The 19,683-nt window shown below is 44.3% G+C and overlaps 1 protein-coding gene across 2 annotated transcripts in view; it reads left to right on the top strand.

The window, feature by feature from the left end:
• LOC139559367 (CUB and sushi domain-containing protein 3-like) overlaps positions 1-19,683 on the top strand; it is a 700,638-nt gene that overhangs the window by 360,094 nt on the left and 320,861 nt on the right. For both annotated transcript variants that reach the window (XM_071375335.1, XM_071375334.1), the window contains exons 10-11: positions 838-959; positions 19,226-19,329. In XM_071375335.1, coding sequence (XP_071231436.1) covers positions 838-959; positions 19,226-19,329 — 226 coding nt within the window. The remainder of the gene's footprint in view (positions 1-837; positions 960-19,225; positions 19,330-19,683) is intronic.

The raw sequence follows: 19,683 nt of genomic DNA, 5'->3' as shown, positions 1-19,683 counted from the left end.
TTTATTTTCAAAAGCAATCAAGATGTCAGAGACTGATAAAACCTGCTGTCTATAGTATGTAATAGGAAGGTTATGGGCCCTGTTTAAAAGTAGTGCACTAAATAGGGAATAGGGTGCCATTTGAGACTCAACCAGAGCCTTGTCTTCCCTCCATCACAACATTGTCACTTTGGCATCGTCGCTGATGAACGGCACCAATAAGAAAGACTTTAGAGCCATAGTACTGTCCTGTTCCAGATTAATATAACAGAAACTTTTTTTTAGCCTGTGTTAGCCGCAAGCCCAGTAATCTTTGATAGCTGTCAGTGCATTTGGAAGACAGGCAGGACAGATGGGACACAGACAAGCCGTGTCTGTATTTAACAAATAATGACTGGTGTTTCTCCATTAAGATAATGAATAAGGCCTTGGTGTTTTTCTTTCGTTTGCACAGAGTTTAACTAGTTCAGCTGTCATGAAATTAGTCATCTGAGTATAAAATGATATTGCAAAGTCATGACAACTAAAACCCTGGCCTTAAATGACTTGTTCTGGTTCAGATAGCAGCAGGCTCTATAGAGAATATGTTGAAGTATAATTATGAGTTGAATATAGCTCAAGCAAAGGGGCCCTGGTGTCTTGACGATATCTCATTAATACGAGCATTCAATGTGAGCTCAATACAGCTAAAGTGACTACCTACACATGCACGTAAGCACACACACACAGCATTTGGCAAAATCTGTCTCCAATTAACCACAACATTTGTGTTTGTCAGGTTGTTAAATGTCAGGCTCCAAATGAATAACCTTCCTTAATTTCTTTATTTTTCTATTTCTCTTTCATTTCCTTTCACAGTGAAAACATGCGGCTCTAACCTTCAAGGTCCTTCTGGTACATTCACTTCGCCCAACTTCCCCATCCAGTATGAGTCCAACGCTCAGTGTGTCTGGATACTCACGGCCACCAACCCCAACAAGGTAGGCCAGACTTTACTACTGTTCTGTCCATCCACTGTCACACTGCTGAGAGAGTGAGAGAGAGAGTGAGAGAGAGAGAGAGAGAGAGAGAGAGAGAGAGAGAGAGAGAGAGAGAGGGAGAGGGAGAGGGAGAGAGACTAGGCTGCCGATACTGCCGTACTGTCACAGTCCTCAAGTCCAGAACAGACTATGAGAGGTGCATAGTACTACATAGAACTCAATTCGACATCAAGTAACTCATACAAGCAGTAAAATCAGATTTTAAAAAACAGATAAAAAATTACACCTTATGGAACAGCGGTGACTGTGAAGAGACACACACAGACACATGCATGCACACACACACACATGATAACATGCACACTATACACACACGTAGACATGGATTTTGTGTTGTAGATACACTATATATACAAAAATATGTGGATACTCCTTCAAATTAGTGGATTTGGTTAATTCAGCCACACCCGTTGCTGACAGGTGTATAAAATTGAGCACACCACCATGCAATCTCCATAGAAAAACATTGGCAGTAAAATGGCCTTACTGAAGAGCTCAGTGACTTTCAACTGGCACTGTGATAGGATGCCATCTTTCCAACAAGTCAGTTCGTCAAATTTTTCCCCTGCTAGAGCTGCCCCGATCAACTGTAAGTGCTGTTATTGTGAAGTGAAAGTGTCTAGGAGCAACAATGGCTCAGCCGCAAAGTGGTAGGCTACACAAGCTCACAGAACGGGGAAGTGCGTAGCGTGTAAAAATCGTCTGTCCTCGGTTGCAACACTCACTACCGAGTTCCAAACTGCCTCTATTAGCAACCACCTACCAACTGTTCATCGGGAGCTTCATGAAATGGGTTTCCATGGCCGAGCAGCCGCACACAAGCCTAAGATCACCATGCGCATTGCCAAGCGTCAGCTGGAGTGGTATAAAGCTCGGCGCCGTTGGCAGTCCGACAAACAAATCTGGGTTTGGCAGATGCCAAACGCTACCTGCCCCAATGCAGTGCAATTGTAAAGTTTGGTGGAGGAGGAATAATGGTCTGGGGCTGCTTTTCGTGGTTTGGGCTAGGCCTCTTAGTTACAATGAAGGGAAATGTTAATGCTACAGCATACAATAACATTCTATACGATTCCGTGCTTCCAACTTTGTGGCAACAGTTTGGGAAAGGCCCTTTCCTGTTTCAGCATGACAATTCCCCCGTAAACAAAGCGAGGTCCATACAGAAATGGTTTGTCGAGACTGGTGTTGAAGAACTTGACTGGCCTGCACAGAGCCCTGACCTCAACCCCATCGAACACCTTTGGGATGAATTGGAACGCTGACTGCGAGCCAGGCGTAATCGCCCAACATCAGTGTCCGACCTCACTAATGCTCTTGTGGCTGAATGGAAGCAAGTCCCCGCGGCAATGTTCCAACATCTAGTGGAAAGCCTTCCCAGAAGAGTGGAGGCTGTTATAGCAGCAAAGGGGGATGAGCAGGTGTCCACATACTTTTGGTCATGTAGTGTATGTGGTAGTGATGGCCTGAGGTCACACACTTAATGTGTTGTGATTTATGTTGTGAAATATAAAATAATGTTTTTAAAATTGTATAACTGCCTCAATTTTACTTGACCCCAGGAAGAGTAGCTGCTGCCTTGGCAGGAACTAATGGGGATCCATAATAAATACAAATACAAATGCAGCTAACCGACTACCTATAAAACCCGTTGGGCCAATGAATGTCAATGAATATCAATGATGAACACCAGCAAGTGCAGTATATGGTCAATGGTGTCAATGATTGTTTATAGTCACCCCTTACAAAACCAAATACTCTGGTCATTTCAATTGCTCTCAACGAGCAATCTGCAGGGAGGGAGGGAGAGGTAAAGGGAGATGGAGAGGAAGAGGCAGAGAGAGACAGGGAGGAAGGGTGGTTTCATTGAATGGGATGCATGGCTGATAGCAGTGGTGATAAGATGACAATGTCAATGAGTGTCAGGTTGGACAGCCTGTGAAGATAATGAGTTACAGTACTTTAGGTTGTATCTTACAGAGGGCTTTTCTCATTGATCTTTTTGCTAGAAGGTAAACAAGAAAAAATATATCTGAAACAACATACGTTTTTTGACAGGCATATTTTATAGTTTCGAAAAGACCACCCGGTGTTTGTTATTTTCTTTTGAATGAGGATTAAATGAAAGACACTGTACTGTAATATAATATTAATTCTACAAAAAACTGTTTTTAGTTTTTATTATGTAATGCTCTATAGTCCCAGCCCTAGCTTCTGAGAGGATTATCAGTCAGTGATCACATCCCAAATTAACCCTATTCCCTATATAGTGCACTCCTTTTTACCAGGGCCAATAGGGAATAGGGTGCCATTTGGGACACACTAATGGTCCAGTAAAGGGCACGTGAAGGGGTGGGCTGCCACTACCGCTGCATACCTCCTCACATCCTCTTCCTCTTCCTCCCCCTCCTGCTCTTCCCCCTACCGGTCTATGATTTTTATTCCAGCCTCACTGCCTACCTCTCTCAGGGTCGCCTGCCTGCCGAGATGTTGTTGAGCATAAGCAAACATGCTCTCTGGCTCATGCACCCGTAACCCGTGCCTCCTGGCCTCCCATAAGATCCGCCTCTGCCCTCTCTCTCTCTCTCTCTCTCTCTCTCTCCTCTGCCCTCTCTCTCTCTCTCCTCTGCCCTCTCTCTCTCTCTCTCTCTCTCTCTCTCTCTCTCTCTCTCTCTCTCTCTCTCTCTCTCTCTCCTCTGCCCTCTCTCTCTCTCTCTATCTCTCTCTCTCTCCTCTGCCCTCTCTCTCTCTCTCTCTCTCTCTCTCTCTCTCTCTCTCTCTCTCTCTCTCTCTCTCTCTCTCCTCTGCCCTCTCTCTCTCTCTATCCCTCTCCTCTGCCCTCTCTCTCTCTCTCTCTCTCTCTCTCTCTCTCTCTCTATCTCTCTCTCTCTCCTCTGCCCTGTCTCTCTCTCTCTCTCTCTCTCTCTCTCTCTCTCTCTCTCTCTCTCTCTCTCTCCCTCTCTCTCTCTCTCTCTCTCTCTCTCTCCTCTGCCCTCTCTCTCTCTCTCTCTCTCTCTCTCTCTCTCTCTCTCTCTCTCTCTCTCTCTCTCTCTCTCTCTCTCTCTCTCTCTCTCTCTCTATCTCTCTCTCTCTCCTCTGCCCTCTCTCTCTCTCTCTCTCTCTCTCTCTCTCTCTCTCTCTCTCTCTCTCTCTCTCTCTCTCTCTCTCTCTCTCCCTCTCTCTCTCTCTCTCTCTCTCTCTCTCTCTCTCTCCTCTGCCCTCTCTCTCTCTCTCTCTCTCTCTCCTCTGCCCTCTCTCTCTCTCTCTCTCTCTCTCAATTCAATTCAATTCAATTCAAGGGGCTTTATTGGCATGGGAAACATGTGTTAACATTGCCAAAGCAAGTGAGGTAGGTAATATACAAAAGTCAAATAAACAATAAAAATGAACAGTAAACATTACACATACAGAAGTTTCAAAACAATAAAGACATTACAAATGTCATATTATATATATGCAGTGTTGTAACAATGTACAAATGGTTCTCTCTCTCTCTCTCTCTCTCTCTCTCTCTCTCTCTCTCTCTCTCTCTCTCTCTCTCTCTCTCTCTCTCTCTCTCTCTCTCTCTCTCTCTCTCCTCTGCCCTCTTTCTCAATTCAATTCAATTCAAAAGGCTTTATTGGCATGGGAAACATATGTTAACATTGCCAAAGCAAGTGAGGTAGATAATATACAAAAGTGAAATAATATTAACAGTTAACATTACACATACGGAAGCTTCAAAAGAATAAAGACATTACACATGTCATATTGTCATTACACATGTCATGTTGTAACGATGTACAAATGGTTATTGTACAAAAGGGAAAATAAATAAGCATAAATATGGGTTGTATCTCTCTCTCTCCTCTGCCCTCCCTCTCTCTCTCTCTCTCTCCCTCTCTCTCTCTATCTCTCTCCCTCTCTCTCTCTCCTCTGCCCTCTCCCTCTCTCCTCTCTCTCTCTCTCTCTCTCTCTCCTCTGCCCTCTCTCTCTCCCTCTCTCTCCCTCCTCTGCCCTCTCTCTCTCCCTCTCTCTCCTCTGCCCTCTCTCTCTCCCTCTCTCTCCTCTGCCCTCTCTCTCCTCTGCCCTCTCTCTCTCCCTCTCTCTCCTCTGCCCTCTCTCTCTCCCTCTCTCTCTCTCTCCCTCTCTCTCCTCTGCCCTCTCTCTCTCTCTCTCTCTCTCTCTCTCTCCTCTGTCCTCTCTCTCGCTCTATCCTCTGCTCTCTCTCTCTCTCTCTCTCTCTCTCTCTCTCTCTCTCTCTCTCTCTCTCTCTCTCTCTCTCTCTCTCTCTCTCTCTCTCTCTCTCTCTCTCTCTCTCTCTCTCGCTCTCTCTCTCTCTCGCCTCTGCCCTCTCTCTCGCTCTCTCCTCTGTCCTTTCACACCATCATCCCAGCTGGACAGTACATGCAGCGGTGCCTCAAGGCCCGACAAGCTTTTTTTATGTGGGGCTGGATGATGGTATTTGCTAGTTACTGTAGTTATATTGGTGGGCAGTGTCGCTTTTTATTTGTGGTGTTCCTCCTTTTACGGCTGTGCTTGAGATTAATCCACTGCTTTGATATGTGCTCACTAGAGCGCTGCAGTGTGTGTGTGTGCGTGTGTGTGTGCGTGTCTTAATGTGTGTTTCTGAATGGGTGTTTGTGTGTGTTTTTGCGTGCATGTGTGTATGTGCGTGTGCATATGTTTGTCCTCCAGAAGGTTGGTGATTGGGGGGGTCGAGGGTTCTTCTGGTTTTATGGGGTCATACACTGTGCTGCTGTTCCCACACTGTGGCTCTGCAGTCTGTTCACCTCTGAGGTGTGCTCAGGAAGGAGAGAGAGAGTGAGAGAGAGAGAGAGAGTGAGAGAGAGAGAGAGAGAGAGAGAGAGAGAGAGAGAGAGAGAGAGAGAGAGAGAGAGAGAGAGAGAGAGACTACAAGCAAGAGAGAGAGAAAAAAACTGAGAGCAAGAGAGAGAGACTGAATGAAAGAGTGAGCGAGTGAGGGAGTAAGGAAGGAAGAGAGTGGAGGAGGGCTGTCATAGAGGGGAAGGATGGGCCATCTACAGGGAGCTGTTAGTGATGAACACACACAGCAACCCCACATGGCATCTGGATTGATTTAGCTCATATCCACATTTGTAATAAAAGAGGATGGCGGAACCCTGCGATCGCTGTCTCCCAAGACCCAGGGGCTGCAGCATGCCTCGTAATTGATATGAGTAGTGACATCTATTTATCCACAGGCGATGACTGGAGGATTCAGGTACAATTAAGCATGTCACTACCCAGAGCAAATATCAAACAGCAGCGCCCTTAACAGAGCAGAATGAGGGCGATAAAATATTCATATGGAACATCCAACCGGAATGAATCACCAGGCAGACTGAAGTTCGTATGTAGTCTTAGTTCTAGCGATATGTATTCATTGATGTTATCTTTGAACACTCTTAGAAAGGGTTCCGAAAGGGTTATTCGACTGTCCCCATAGGAGAACCCTGATGGTTCCAAGTAGAACCCTTTGTGGAAAGGGTTATACCTGGAACCAAAAATAGTTATTCAAAGGGTTCTCCTATGGGGACAGCCAAAGAACCCCTTTAGGTTCTAGATAGCACCTAGCACCTAAAAGGGAAAAACAAACAGTAGTCTGTTGGACAAATATGTACATATTAGCTGAATTACTGTATACGCAGGCCCCATATGCCATATACAGTACCTTCAGAAAGTATTAATTTACATAAGTATTCAGGGCTTTGTGATGGGCACTCCAATACCTTGACTTTGTTGTCCTTAAGCCATTTTGCCACAACTTTGGAAGTATGTTTGGGGTCATTGTCCATTTGGAAGACCCATTCGTGACCAAGCTTTGACTTCCTGATTGATGACTTGAGATGTTGCTTCAATATATCCATATAATTTTACATCCTCATGATGCCATCTATTTTCTGAAGTGCACCAGTCCCTCCTGCAGCAAAGCACGCCCACAGCATAATGCATGCCAACCCCGTGCTTCACGGTTGGGATGGTGTTCTTTCGCTTGCAGGCGTCCCCCTTTTTCCTCCAAACATAACGATGGTCATTATGGCCAAACAGTTCTATTTTTGTTTCATCAGACCAGAGGACATTTCTCCAAAAAGTACTATCTCTGTCCCCTGTGTAGTTGCAAACCGTAGTCTTGCTTTTTTATGGAGGTTTTGGAGCAGTGGCTTCTTCCTTGCTGAGCGACCTTTCATGTTATGTTGATATAGGACATGTTTTACTGTGGATATAGATACTTTTGTACTTGTTTTCTCCAGCATCTTATCAAGGTCCTTTGCTGTTGTTCTGGGACTGATTTGCACTTTTCGTACCAAAGTACGTTCATCTCTAGGAGACAAGTGAAATAATCTGTCTGTAAACAATTGATGGAAAAATTACTTGTGTCATGCACAAATTAGATGTACTAACCGACTTGCCAAAACAATAGTTTGTTAACAAGAAATTTGTGGAGCGGTTGAAAAACAAGTTTTAATGACTCCAACCTAAGTGTATGTAAACTTCAACTGTAACATTTACATACGTATTCAGAACCTTTACTTAGTACTTTGTTGAAGCGCCTTTGGCAGTGAATACAGCCTCGAGTCTTCTTGGGTATGACGCTACAAACTTGGCACACCTGTATTTGGGGAGTTTTTCCTATTCTTCTCTGCAGATTCTCTCAAACTCTGTCATTTTGAGTGAGAAGTGTATCTGCACAGCTATTTTCAGGTATCTCCAGAGATGTTCGATCGGGTTCAAGTCCCGGCTCTGGCTAGCCCACTCAAGGACATTTAGAGACTTGTCCTGAAGCCACTCCTGCATTGTACTGGCTGTGTGCTTAGGGTCTTTGTCCTGTTGGAAGGTGAACCTTCGCCCCAGTTTGAGGTCCTGAGCACTCTGGAGCAGGTTTTCATTAAGGATCTCTCAGTACTTTGCTCCATTCATCTTTCCCTTGATCCTGACAAGTCTCCCAGTCCCTGCCGCTGAAAAACATCCCCACAGAATGATGCTGCCACCACCATGCTTCATCTCAGAGACGGTGACAGGTTTCCTCCAGACGTGACATTTGACATTCAGGCCAAAGAGTTCAATCTTGGTTTCATCAGACCAGAGAGTCTTGTTTCTCATGGTCTGAGTCCTTTAGGGCTGTCATGTGCTTTTTACTGAGGATTGGCTTCCGTCTGGCCACTCTACCATAACGTCCTGATTGGTGGAGTGCTGCAGAGATGGAAGGTTCTCCCATCTGCACAGAGGATCTCTGGAGCTCTGTTAGAGTGACCAGAGTGACCAGAGTCACCTCCCTGACCAAGGCTCTTCTCCCCCGATTGCTCAGTTTGGCCGTGCAGCCAGCTCTGGGAAGAGTCTTGGGGGTTCCAAACTTCTTCAATTTCAGAATGATGGAGGCCACTCTCTTCTTGGGGACCTTCAATGCTGCAGACATTTTTTGGAACCCTGTAAATTGTATTCACAAAATTTTATTAATATTTACAGATGGCATACAAGTTTGTTAAGGCACATGAAAGTTCACATGTTCCAGAAGGCCTTTCTAAAAAATAAGCATTTTGATAAAAAATATTATAATAACGTTCAAATGCGACATACGCCTAAATCATGAAATGGGACACATTTGGCCTTATGTTTTAGAACATTCAATGTCATCTTGGTAAGCAACTCCAGTGTATATTTGTCCTTGAGTTTTAGGTTATTTTCCTGATGAATTATGAATTTGTCTTCCAGTTTCTGTTGGAAAGCATACTGATCCAGGTTTTCCTCAAGGATTTTGCCTGTGCTTAACTGTATTACGTTTATTTTAATACAAATTTTAAAAACTCACTAGTCCTTGACAAGCATACCCATAACATGATGCAGCCACGACCATGCTTGAAAATATGAGGAGTGGTACTCAGTGATGTCATGTGTTGGATTTGACCCAAACATAATGCTTTGTATTCAGGACATAAAGTTCATTTTTATGAAGTTTTACTTTAGTGTCTTATTGCAAACAGAAGCTACAATGTTGTTGATCCATCCTCAGTTTTCTCCTATCACAGCCATTGAATTATGTAACTGTTTTAAAGTCACCATTGGCCTCATGTTGAAATACCTGAGTGGTTTCTGTCACGTTCTGACCATAGTTCTTGTGTGTTTTGCTTGTTTTAGTGTTGGTCAGGACGTGAGCTGGGTGGGCATTCTATGTTGTGTGTCTAGTTTGTCTGTTTCTATGTTTGGCCTAATATGGTTCTCAATCAGAGGCAGGTGTTTTGTGTTTTCTCTGCACCAGATAGGGCTGTATCGGTTTGCCACATTTGTTATTTTGTATCGTTGTAAGTGTTCACTGTTTCGTTTTATTAAACATGTTGAGCACTGGCTACGCTGCGTGTTGGTCCGATCCCTGTTACACCCTCTCTTCTCGTGAAGAGGAGGAAGGCTGCCGTTACAGAACCACCCACCAATCTCGGACCAAGCAGCGTAGCAACGGGCAGCAGCGGCAGCAGCAGCAGCAGCGGTACCAGGAGGAATGGACTTGGGAAGATGTGTTGGACGGAAAGGGTTGCTACACATGGGAGGAGATCCTGGCTGGTAAGGATCGCCTTCCATGGGAACAGGTGGAGGCAGCTAGGAGAGCGGAAGCAGCCGCGAAGGGGAACCGGTGTTATGAGGGAACACGGCTGGCCAGGAAGCCCGAGAAGAAACCCAAAAAATACATACACGCACCAGGTGTATAGTGCGCCTCGAGAGTCCAGTGTGCCCTGTTCCTGCTCCCCGCACTAGCCTTGAGGTGCGTGTCTACAAACCGGTACCACCAGTTCCGGCAACACACACCAGGCCTACTGTGCGCCTCAGCAGGTCTGAGCTGCCTGCCTACCCAGCGCCGTCTGAGCTACCTGCCTGCCCAGTGCCGTCTGAGCTGCCTGCCTGCCCAGCGCCATCTGAGCTGCCTGCCTGCCAAGCACCATCTGAGCCATCCGTCTGCCCAGCGCCATCTGAGCCATCCGTCTGCCCAGCGCCATCTGAGCCATCCGTCTGCCCAGCGCCATCTGAGCTGCCCGTCTGTCCCGAGCCGTCAGAGCCGCCCATCTGTCCCGAGCCATTAGAGCCGTCCGTCAGTCAGGAGACGCTAGAGCCATCCGTCAGTCAGGAGCTGCCAGAGCCGCCAGCCAGTCAGGAGCTGCCAGAGCCGCCAGCCAGTCAGGAGCTGCCAGAGCCGCCAGCCAGTCAGGAGCTGCCAGAGCCGCCAGCCAGTGAGGAGCTGCCAGAGCCGCCAGCCAGTCATGAGCTGCCAGAGCCGCCAGTCAGTCAGGAGCTGCCAGAGCCGCCCGCCAGTCATGAGCTGCCTTCCAGTCATGAGCTGCCCTCCAGTCATGAGCTGCCCTCCAGTCATGAGCTGCCTTCCAGTCATGAGCTGCCCTCCAGTCATGAGCTGCCCTCCAGTCATGAGCTGCCCTCCAGTCATGAGCTGCCCTCCAGTCCGGAGCTGCCCTCCAGTCCGGAGCTGCCATTCAGTCCGGAGCTGCCACTCAGTCCGGAGCTGCCACTCAGTCCGGAGCTGCCACTCAGTCCGGAGCTGCCACTCAGTCCGGAGCTGCCATTCGTCCGGAGCTACCTCTCTGTCCTGAGCTACCTCTCTGTCCTGAGCTACCTCTCTGTCCTAAGCTACCTTTCGGTTCGGAGCTGTCTCCTCAGTCTGATGGGGCCCTTTGTGAGGGTTCCTAGGCCAAGGTCGGCGGCGAGGGTCGCCACTCAAAGGACGCTAAGGAGGGGGACAAAGACAATGGTGGAGTGGTGTCCTCGTCCAGCGCCGGAGCCGCCACCGCGGACAGATGCCCACCCAGACCCTCCCCTAGAGATTTAGGGGGTGCGTTCGGAGTCCGCACTTCAGGAGGGGGGTACTGTCACGTTCTGACCATAGTTCTTGTGTGTTTTGCTTGTTTTAGTGTTGGTCAGGACGTGAGCTGGGTGGGCATTCTATGTTGTGTGTCTAGTTTGTCTGTTTCTATGTTTGGCCTAATATGGTTCTCAATCAGAGGCAGGTGTTTTGTGTTGTCTCTGATTGGGAATCATATATAGGTGGCTTGTTTTGTGTTGGGGTTTGTTTGTGGTTGTTTCCTGTCTTTGTGTTTTCTCTGCACCAGATAGGGCTGTATCGGTTTGCCACATATGTTATTTTGTATCGTTGTAAGTGTTCACTGTTTCGTTTTATTAAACATGTTGAGCACTGGCTACGCTGCGTGTTGGTCCGATCCCTGTTACACCCTCTCTTCTCGTGAAGAGGAGGAAGGCTGCCGTTACAGTTTCCTTCCCCTCCGGCAACTGAGTTAGGAAGGACGCCTGTATCTTTGTAGTGACTGGGTGTATTGATACACCATCCAAAGTGTAATTAATAACTTCACCATGCAAAAAAGGATATTCAGAAGGGATGTTCAATGTCAGAGGCATTGGAAAACATTCCTGGTCTTTGTGGTTGAATCTAAGTTTGAAATTCAGACAATTGCATGTGTTGGGTACAGAGATGGGGTAGTCATTTAAAAATGTGTTAATCACCATTGTTGCATACAGAGTGAGTCCATGCAACTTATTATGTGACTTGTTAAGCACATTTTTACTCCTGAACTTATTTAGGCTTGCCTTAACAAAGGGGTTGAATACTTACTGACTCAAGACATTTCAGCTTTTCATTTTTAATTGATTTGTCGAAAATTCTAAAAACATAATTTCACTTTGACATTATGCGGTGTTGTGTGTAGGCCAGTGACACAAAATGTATATTAATCCATTATAAATGCAGGCTGTAACACAAGAGAATATGGAAAGACCTGGGTACAAATATCTCCAAAGACCTGGGTACAAATACATTGAACTTTGCTTGATTCTGAGGAAAGAAAGAGAGAGGGGTTTACACTTGGGACTATTCCATTGACTCCGTTGTGCCAGGCAAGCTCAAGCAAGCACAGCTAAATTATTTGAAAGATTTCAAATGCTATTTGATCTCAGGTTTGATTCGCCTCTTCTATAGGGACAGTGAGTGTACTCACTGGGTCTAACTTTTAATAAGCATGATACCCAATTTGGACTCATGGTTTGTCAAGGCTAAAATGTTACTGTCCCGTCATAAATTAGGAGAAAAAAACTACTTCTCCTTATCATCTACTGACATTCTCTGCACCTGTCACCTCGCTCGTCCATAAATACGTTTTAGAACCATCTGGAGTGCAGCCGAACTCATTGAGACTGTAGTCCAGTCTACAGGTACAGAAGCAGCAGCACCTCTGACACACACTAAGAATCAGAACCCAATTTAATACTCTCTGTTCTTCTTCCTTTCCCTGAGATAATCACTGATCTTTACATTGATTTCAACAGTCATGTCATGTCAGATCTGTGATTACCTCAAGGAAGGAAGGAAGGAAGGAAGGAAGGAAGAAAGGAAGGAAGGAAGGAAGGAAGGAAGGAAGGAAGGAAGGAAGGAAGGAATGAAGGAAAGAAAGAAAGAAAGAAGGAAAGAAGCAGCCCACAAGCACTCCAGTGTATTAGATGATATTACCAATGCACAATGACAGGGTCCCTAGCAAGGGCCAGGAACATAAAAGCTAAAAGGGCCTCAAGGTTTAGTCCTGGCAGTTCATTTCTTACTCCAATGTTATATTTTGAGAAACTCCAAAAATGTTCAAAAGCCTGTTATGAAATTGTTTGGACATATTCCCATGGCGATGATGGATGGAAGGTAGCATGAAAGCCTTGTGGGCCATAGAGATGTTTTCTTCCTTCCCTCCATTTTGCCTTGTTTTTTCAGTTGGCATTTCACCATTTTGAATGGTCTGGGACTGAGCCAGAACAACTGTGGAAAGTTGTTTTTGTTTTCCCGCTGCCAGTTTTTTGTCATGTTGTTTTCAATAAATCTAGAGCTTTTTTATAGAGTTTTCTGAAATAGTTGAAATGTTTTAAGACCAAGTGGGCCAGGTCATTTCAATGAGTGTCAAAGATAAACACAAGCAAGTGCAATATAAATAGCCAGACTGCTAAATAGTCAATGAATGGTACCCAAACTATCTGCACTGACTATAACAACATTTGATTTGATTTGATAAGGTCAATGGTGTCAATGATAGTTTATGGTCACCACTTACAATACCAATTACTCTGGTCATTTACTTAGTCTTTCGACAACATTACAACACAACACACATCCTTTAAAATCTCAGAAAACTGTAAGGGCTGGTTTCCTGGACCCAGAATAAGCCTAGTACTTGACTTCCAATGGACATTCTCCATGAAGCATGCTTTTTAGTCCAGGAATAGGCTTAATCTGGATCTGGGAAACCTAATTCTACCTCAAGTACTTGGTAATATTAGTTAACAAATACAGAGTCTGTTTTTCAAACCTTGAGTCCTTATTGCTCCTTATTCTATATTATAGAATGCATTTCTGATAAACCATCTTGTATTCTTAATTAAAGAAATTCCTTCTCTAAAACATGTAATGAGCTTCAGATCACTTCACTGTAAAAACATTTTTTGAAAAAACAAACAAACAAGAGAAGCACTTGAGGGAAAAGGGGAAGGGTTTCCTATAGAAACGTTGTCACACCCTCTCAGTGGCAGATGGCCTCTTCCTTGAGGTAAGAGATGGGTAATAGCTGCTTACAGCACCGAACGTTATTGCTTCATTTATTTTTGGCAGACACAATTTCAGAGCACCAATTTATTTATATTGCGTTCCCTGTTTTAACCTTGGTGGGAGAGTATTGCAGGTTGTCGTGCCTTAATTCAATTTGGAGACCTTATTCCACCCCTCTCTCTCTCTCTCTCTCTCTCTCTCTCTCTCTCTCTCTCTCTCTCTCTCTCTCTCTCTCTCTCTCTCGCTCTCTCGCTCTCTCTCTCTTTCTCTCTTGCGATGTTTTAAACAGCCGCCCTGCTTCTGCCAGTTTAGAGCCGCATACAACGTCATTGCTGCAGCAAGGCCTTTCCTTTGCAGATGGCGTCTTGCACGGCTATGTTACAACAGTTATCGTATTGCCTGTTAAGTGTGTGCTAACAGTCCAACTGTATCACATCCTATTATAGCCATCACATTCAGTTGCTAGTCAATGTGTATTACTGTGTATTACTGTGTAATGCTTGAAGGACAAGAGTCAGAGTACTCATACTGTAGGTTCTCTCCTTCCTTCTGAAGTGTACACTAGTTCACTACTTACTCTCCACAAACTTAAAAGCATTGGTTTGGTGAAGTGACCAAGTGCACACTTTGGGAGGAAGGAGAGATAATTGGGAGATAGCCATAGACTTACTCGTCCTGTTTCTTCCCCCTTCATCAGAGTAGCTATGAACCTGACATATGCAAATGTCTATCAGTAATCTAGCCTCCACTTGTAGGAAGTGCTCCATGCAGCACAAATCCAATCCTGTTACATCACCTCATTGGTCTCACTCCAGAGATTGATGGTTTGTTGGAATATCACCATTAGAGAAAGCAGTTAAAGGCATACTGTACTTCAGGATTTTGGCAGTGGGGATCTTTATCTACTTCCCGAGAGTCAGATGAACTCGTGGATAACATTTTTATGTATCTGTGTGCAATTTAAAGGAAGTTGCTACCTATTACTTGCACAATTGCTAACTAGCATTAGCGCTAATGACTGGAAGTCTATGGGTATCTGACTGGAAGTCTACGGGGATCTGCTAGCATGCTAGTAGATACTCATAGACTTCCAGTCATTGGCTCGCGAAACTACTTCTAACTTCCTTAATACTGTACACAGACATAGAAATGGTATCCACAAGTTCATCTGACTCTGGGGGAAGTAGATAAAGGGCCCTCATTGTCAAAATCCCAAAGTCGTCTTTTAAGGTGAAAGTGAAACATGTAAGATTTTTCTATTATATTAAGTAACACTCTTTAGAGATGGAGGATTTGACTTTGGCTCTTTCCAAATTGCCACATACACTATTGTCACTTTCTCCAATTAGAGGAGAAAGCGTTGAGGAACTACCGTAAAACTTAAAGTAAACAAAAAGTCTCAAATAGCTGCCTGTCCCTTTTAATAGCTGGGCAACTGCACACATTTCAGCAAATAAACAGCTGTTACATTAAATATTTCAGTAATGCCTCGAAAACTGATGACAATGTTCTGTTTTTATCACAATTAAGAAACTGCTAGCCATTGTCAGATGAAATAAAGAGTTAACAATGATGATGAAAGAAAATAGGGCTAGAGGATAGATGATTCCTGCGTTGGAGGACTAGAGATAGTGATGACAAACTTTGTTGGGAACCGCCTGGAAGATGTTAATGTACAGCTCAGTAAGTCCTGGTAATCCGATCAGCACACTACCTCCGAAACCAGCTTCACATGATCCATAGGGCACGAAAACATCTTTAAACACACACCTCTGCCAACACATGCAGAGGATTCACTCTCTTCTGAAAATGTTCCAAGGGAAAGAGGATGTGTAACTCTCTTTCTCATCCCTGGCTTGTGATTGGCAGATCAGAGCCCTGAAGTGCTAGTGGCTTGTGGGAAGTAAAAAAAATGACTTCCTCCGGGAGTTGAAACGCACGCCGACACATTTTGATGTTTTTGAAGTTAAAATGTAATATTGAATCTTGAGACTCAAAGGCCTCCCTGTGGCAAGGTAGATTGTGATCATGTAAATATTCTTATCAGTTCCTCTGATCAGTCTTCTTCAGTTCTTAAAAAAAGCTACTTTTTCTATTTTTCAACCAAATGAAACGGACTCTGTGGTGATTGAGATGATTGGTGATTGAGTCATTCAATAATTTCCAACTTGAATCCCACAATGATTGTGCAGGCACAGATGGTCTCTGCACATACGGTTGTGGTGTTTCCGGGGGTTTCCCTCAGCTATAATAGGAGCCAGTGCTTAAATATCCTCAAAAGCTTTTTATAAATACTCTGCAACCAATCAAAGCATCAATCTGGACTTTATTACCAACAAAAGAGTGTTTGTATTTGTCCATTTCATTAATTTCATAGACTTCTATCCAAACCAAAGATAGTGCCCAACAGATGGCTCACAAACACAAAGCAAACACTACCGCTGAGAATGGTGCTGCCAATGACACAGTGAGACGGAACAAAAACACTCAACACCACACAAACAAACACTCCTGCCTGCACAAAAGCACTCAACCCCATACACACAACAAACACTCCTGCCTGCACAAAAGCAGCCCCCCCCCCCCCCCCCCCACACACACACACACACTCCTGCCTGCTCTAACGTGACAACAACAAGCACTCTACTGGGTGAGATGGAGAGGCAGAGGGAATCAGACAGCCCATCCGTGTGGAGGGCTAATCTAGAGGAAATTAACGAGTGTGAGTGTGTGTGAACGATCTGGGTGCCTTGTCACAGGGAATGGATGAGAGTCTGATTGGGCCCATGTGTGTGGCATGGGCTTGGGGCAGGGTTGCGTATGTGTATGAAGCACTCTCTTTAAGCCCCCTCTCGGCCCAGCATGAACATGTGGGAATCATGACTGACAGAGTCCCCCTTCGTCTAATCACCCTTCACCCCCCCCCCCCCCCCATCATCATCACAAACACTACAACACTACAACTCACCTGCCAATATCCACAACCCCTCTCTGGGCATGGCTCTGTTATTTTTCAGCACCTGATGATAATCTTTCTCATATCTTTCTCATATCTCTTTCTTTATTTGTATGCTACACGTCAAGCAATAGTTATTAGCAAGCCTGCATGACAAATGGTATGCCTATTAGTCTTAATAATTACTCAGTAACTTGTTTTAAATCCACATCATAAGCAGTGAAGACAATGGCTATGAGACGATGCCTTTTACTGACATAGAAAACAGCCATTTTGTGGTACGAACACGGGGAGCAGACTGAACAACATAAAATAAGGGATTTGTCTCAGTTGAGAGAGGACATTAACTTCGAGTCCTTCCTGATGAGAGGAGCGCTGCGCTTACTAGCAGGTTTGAAGGGCCTCTCAGAGGTTTGTGAGGCTTTAAAAAACCCTGTGTTTTTACATAAAGGCCTATTCAAACCGCTCCAGTTGACTCCTCAGAGACAGATCTGTCTCTCTGTGAGTGAGTAAACACCTCCTTCTCCACATTGTGGTGTTCCTCACTGGGACTTTAAATGTTCATTGGCAAGTCATAAGACTAGGATATGGGTTTATTGGGCTCAATGCTTTGTCGTTTAATGTGTAATAGTGTGGCCTCAACCGCCTTGTTTGTAATACAACAGAGGTTTTGCACTGGTACAAATCTTTATGATCACGCACACACTCATTCACGTGCACATGCATGTGTATATTACACAGGCATGCATGCTCACACACACACACAAACACACACAACGATGACCTTTGTGATGGCAGTAGGGATTGAGTGCTTTGTAATCGGCATTTGAAAACACAGCTTTATTACTCGGGGCTGGAATGGTGAACTCTCTGAGCATCAATCAACCAGGTGAAGGGACTCTATCCCGAGGAGAGGACTGGAAGCCACCTGCTAAAACCCCTCTCTGGCCCAGTTGCCATATCAACTGGGCCTAGTTGTCTCCATCTGAACCTTGATGAGTTAATAAAATGAAAAGAATCTTCAATCCCTTCTGCATCCTCTCCACACGCACGCACACACACACACACACGCACACACACACACACACACACACACACACACACACACACACACACACACACACACACACACACATTGTCTCTGACTTTCTGCCCTTTATTATTAATCCAGACAAAAACACTTCCGATCCTTCTGTAAGTATGTCGTATAGCACCTTTGAAATGTAATTATCTCTAGATGACACAAGACACACACAGAAGAGTTATGTTGGTCTACATCACATGGAGAGCAAAGGAAATTGTATTTTAATCAAGTAGACCTTTTGTCTGATTTTTGAATTGATTTGGTGTTGGGTTAGGGACGGTTTTAATCGTGTGATATTTATTCAGAGTCCTGATGGTATTGGTTTCCTCCGTGTAAGTCACGTTTGATTAGTTAAATATTTATTTTTCCTGATCTACCTGTGAATGTTGATATACATACTGGTAATATGCATGTGATGTATGTCTGGGGACTCTCCATAAGACAATTCACCATCGTGTAAAATATCTTGTCAGTGTTCTTCTAAGAAACAACTAGATTTGTATTAATGTGTAGACAGTTCACAATGTAATTAGTGTAATTAGCCAATGTGAAGTTATTTCTCTTCTTCTGTTTCACCATATGGACCTATACCCCAAGGGACTTTAGGAGAAAACAGAGGAGCCTGTCTTAGTCCTCAGGGAGAGAGAGAGAGAGAGAGAGAGAGAGAGAGAGAGAGAGAGAGAGAGAGAGAGAGAGAGAGGGCTGTCAGCAGTTTTTTCGGCTGCAACACTAATTATGCACTAAAGCTTTATTTTTTTATATAACAGGATGTTAAATTTCCATATTTTCATCTTAGATTAGTGGCATGATTTTGATAACTAGACAAAAGAATAATGAGCCATGGAATGAACCAACATTCTAATGTATAACAGAAATTGCTGTCATCTGAGGTGGTCAGTCAACAAAATAAATGTCCGTAAATGTTTTACTGCAAACTTTCGGGGAAAGTCTTAAAAGGATAGTTTAAGTATAGTTTAAACAATGTGTAAACATAATTGATTCAACCAGTTTTTAACCAATGGGCAGCTACTGTACGGTATGCTTCAAAGCTTCTGCAGACCTGTGGTTTCCTGCTACTACTTGCTTAGATGTTATATTTTCAGTTGAAAATTAAATCTTAAGAAACTGTGCATGTGAAGTTTCCAGAAAACTGTGATGATGATGAGTTTTTGCATCATGGACTAATGAACAAATCACATCACTGCAATCACAGGCAGTATTTTACTATCACCACTGTATTTCAATTAATTCTCAAAACACACGGCAACAGTCTTTCTTTTGTGATGCCAAACTCCTCTGAAACAGGAGTCCTTTTCAGCTACAAATGCCAATAAGTGATAATTTTAGTTCACAGTATTACAGTTGTGAGACCCACACGAATTCAATGCATTTACAGAAGTTTCAATATTCCAAATTAGACATAATCAGAGGCAAACATATTTCTGTTTGGGGAGCATGCTTGTTTTCTTGTATTAGCTAGGCCAGTGGAATTAAATTGTGAGAAACCCATAAACTTTAATTTAGGCCATTTGACATGCGGCTAACCATTATGCCTCGTTTCTTCTTGCCACCGACAGGTAATTCAGATTAACTTTGAGGAGTTTGACCTGGAGATTGCCTATGACACGCTAACCATCGGTGACGGAGGGGAAGTGGGTGACCCCAAGACAATACTACAAGTGTGAGTGGCTCAGCACTTCACTGTATCTTTATTACTGTGTGCTGTTACAGGCTGGAAGAAAATAAATGGAATGGTATCGAACACATCCAACACATGGTTTCCATGTGTTTCATTCACTTCATTACAACCATTATTATGAGCCGTCCTCCCCTCACCAGCCTCCTGTGGTGGGTTTTATGTATTCTGTATGCAAATGGTATTGACTGTTAAGCCAGTTAACTACTGTATGGACTAGAGGTCATCAAAAGTTCAGGTGGAGAAGCTATCAATGGTCTTTGTGATTCTATGTCCGTAACATAGACTATACTATTGTTGAATGTACTGTATTCCCTGCACCGCATATGAGACTATCAA

This window comes from Salvelinus alpinus, chromosome 29, assembly GCF_045679555.1.
Source record: "Salvelinus alpinus chromosome 29, SLU_Salpinus.1, whole genome shotgun sequence".
Lineage (NCBI taxonomy): Eukaryota > Metazoa > Chordata > Actinopteri > Salmoniformes > Salmonidae > Salvelinus > Salvelinus alpinus.
Note: the sequence above shows the minus strand (reverse complement) of the source record. Positions and strands in the feature narration are given on the sequence as shown.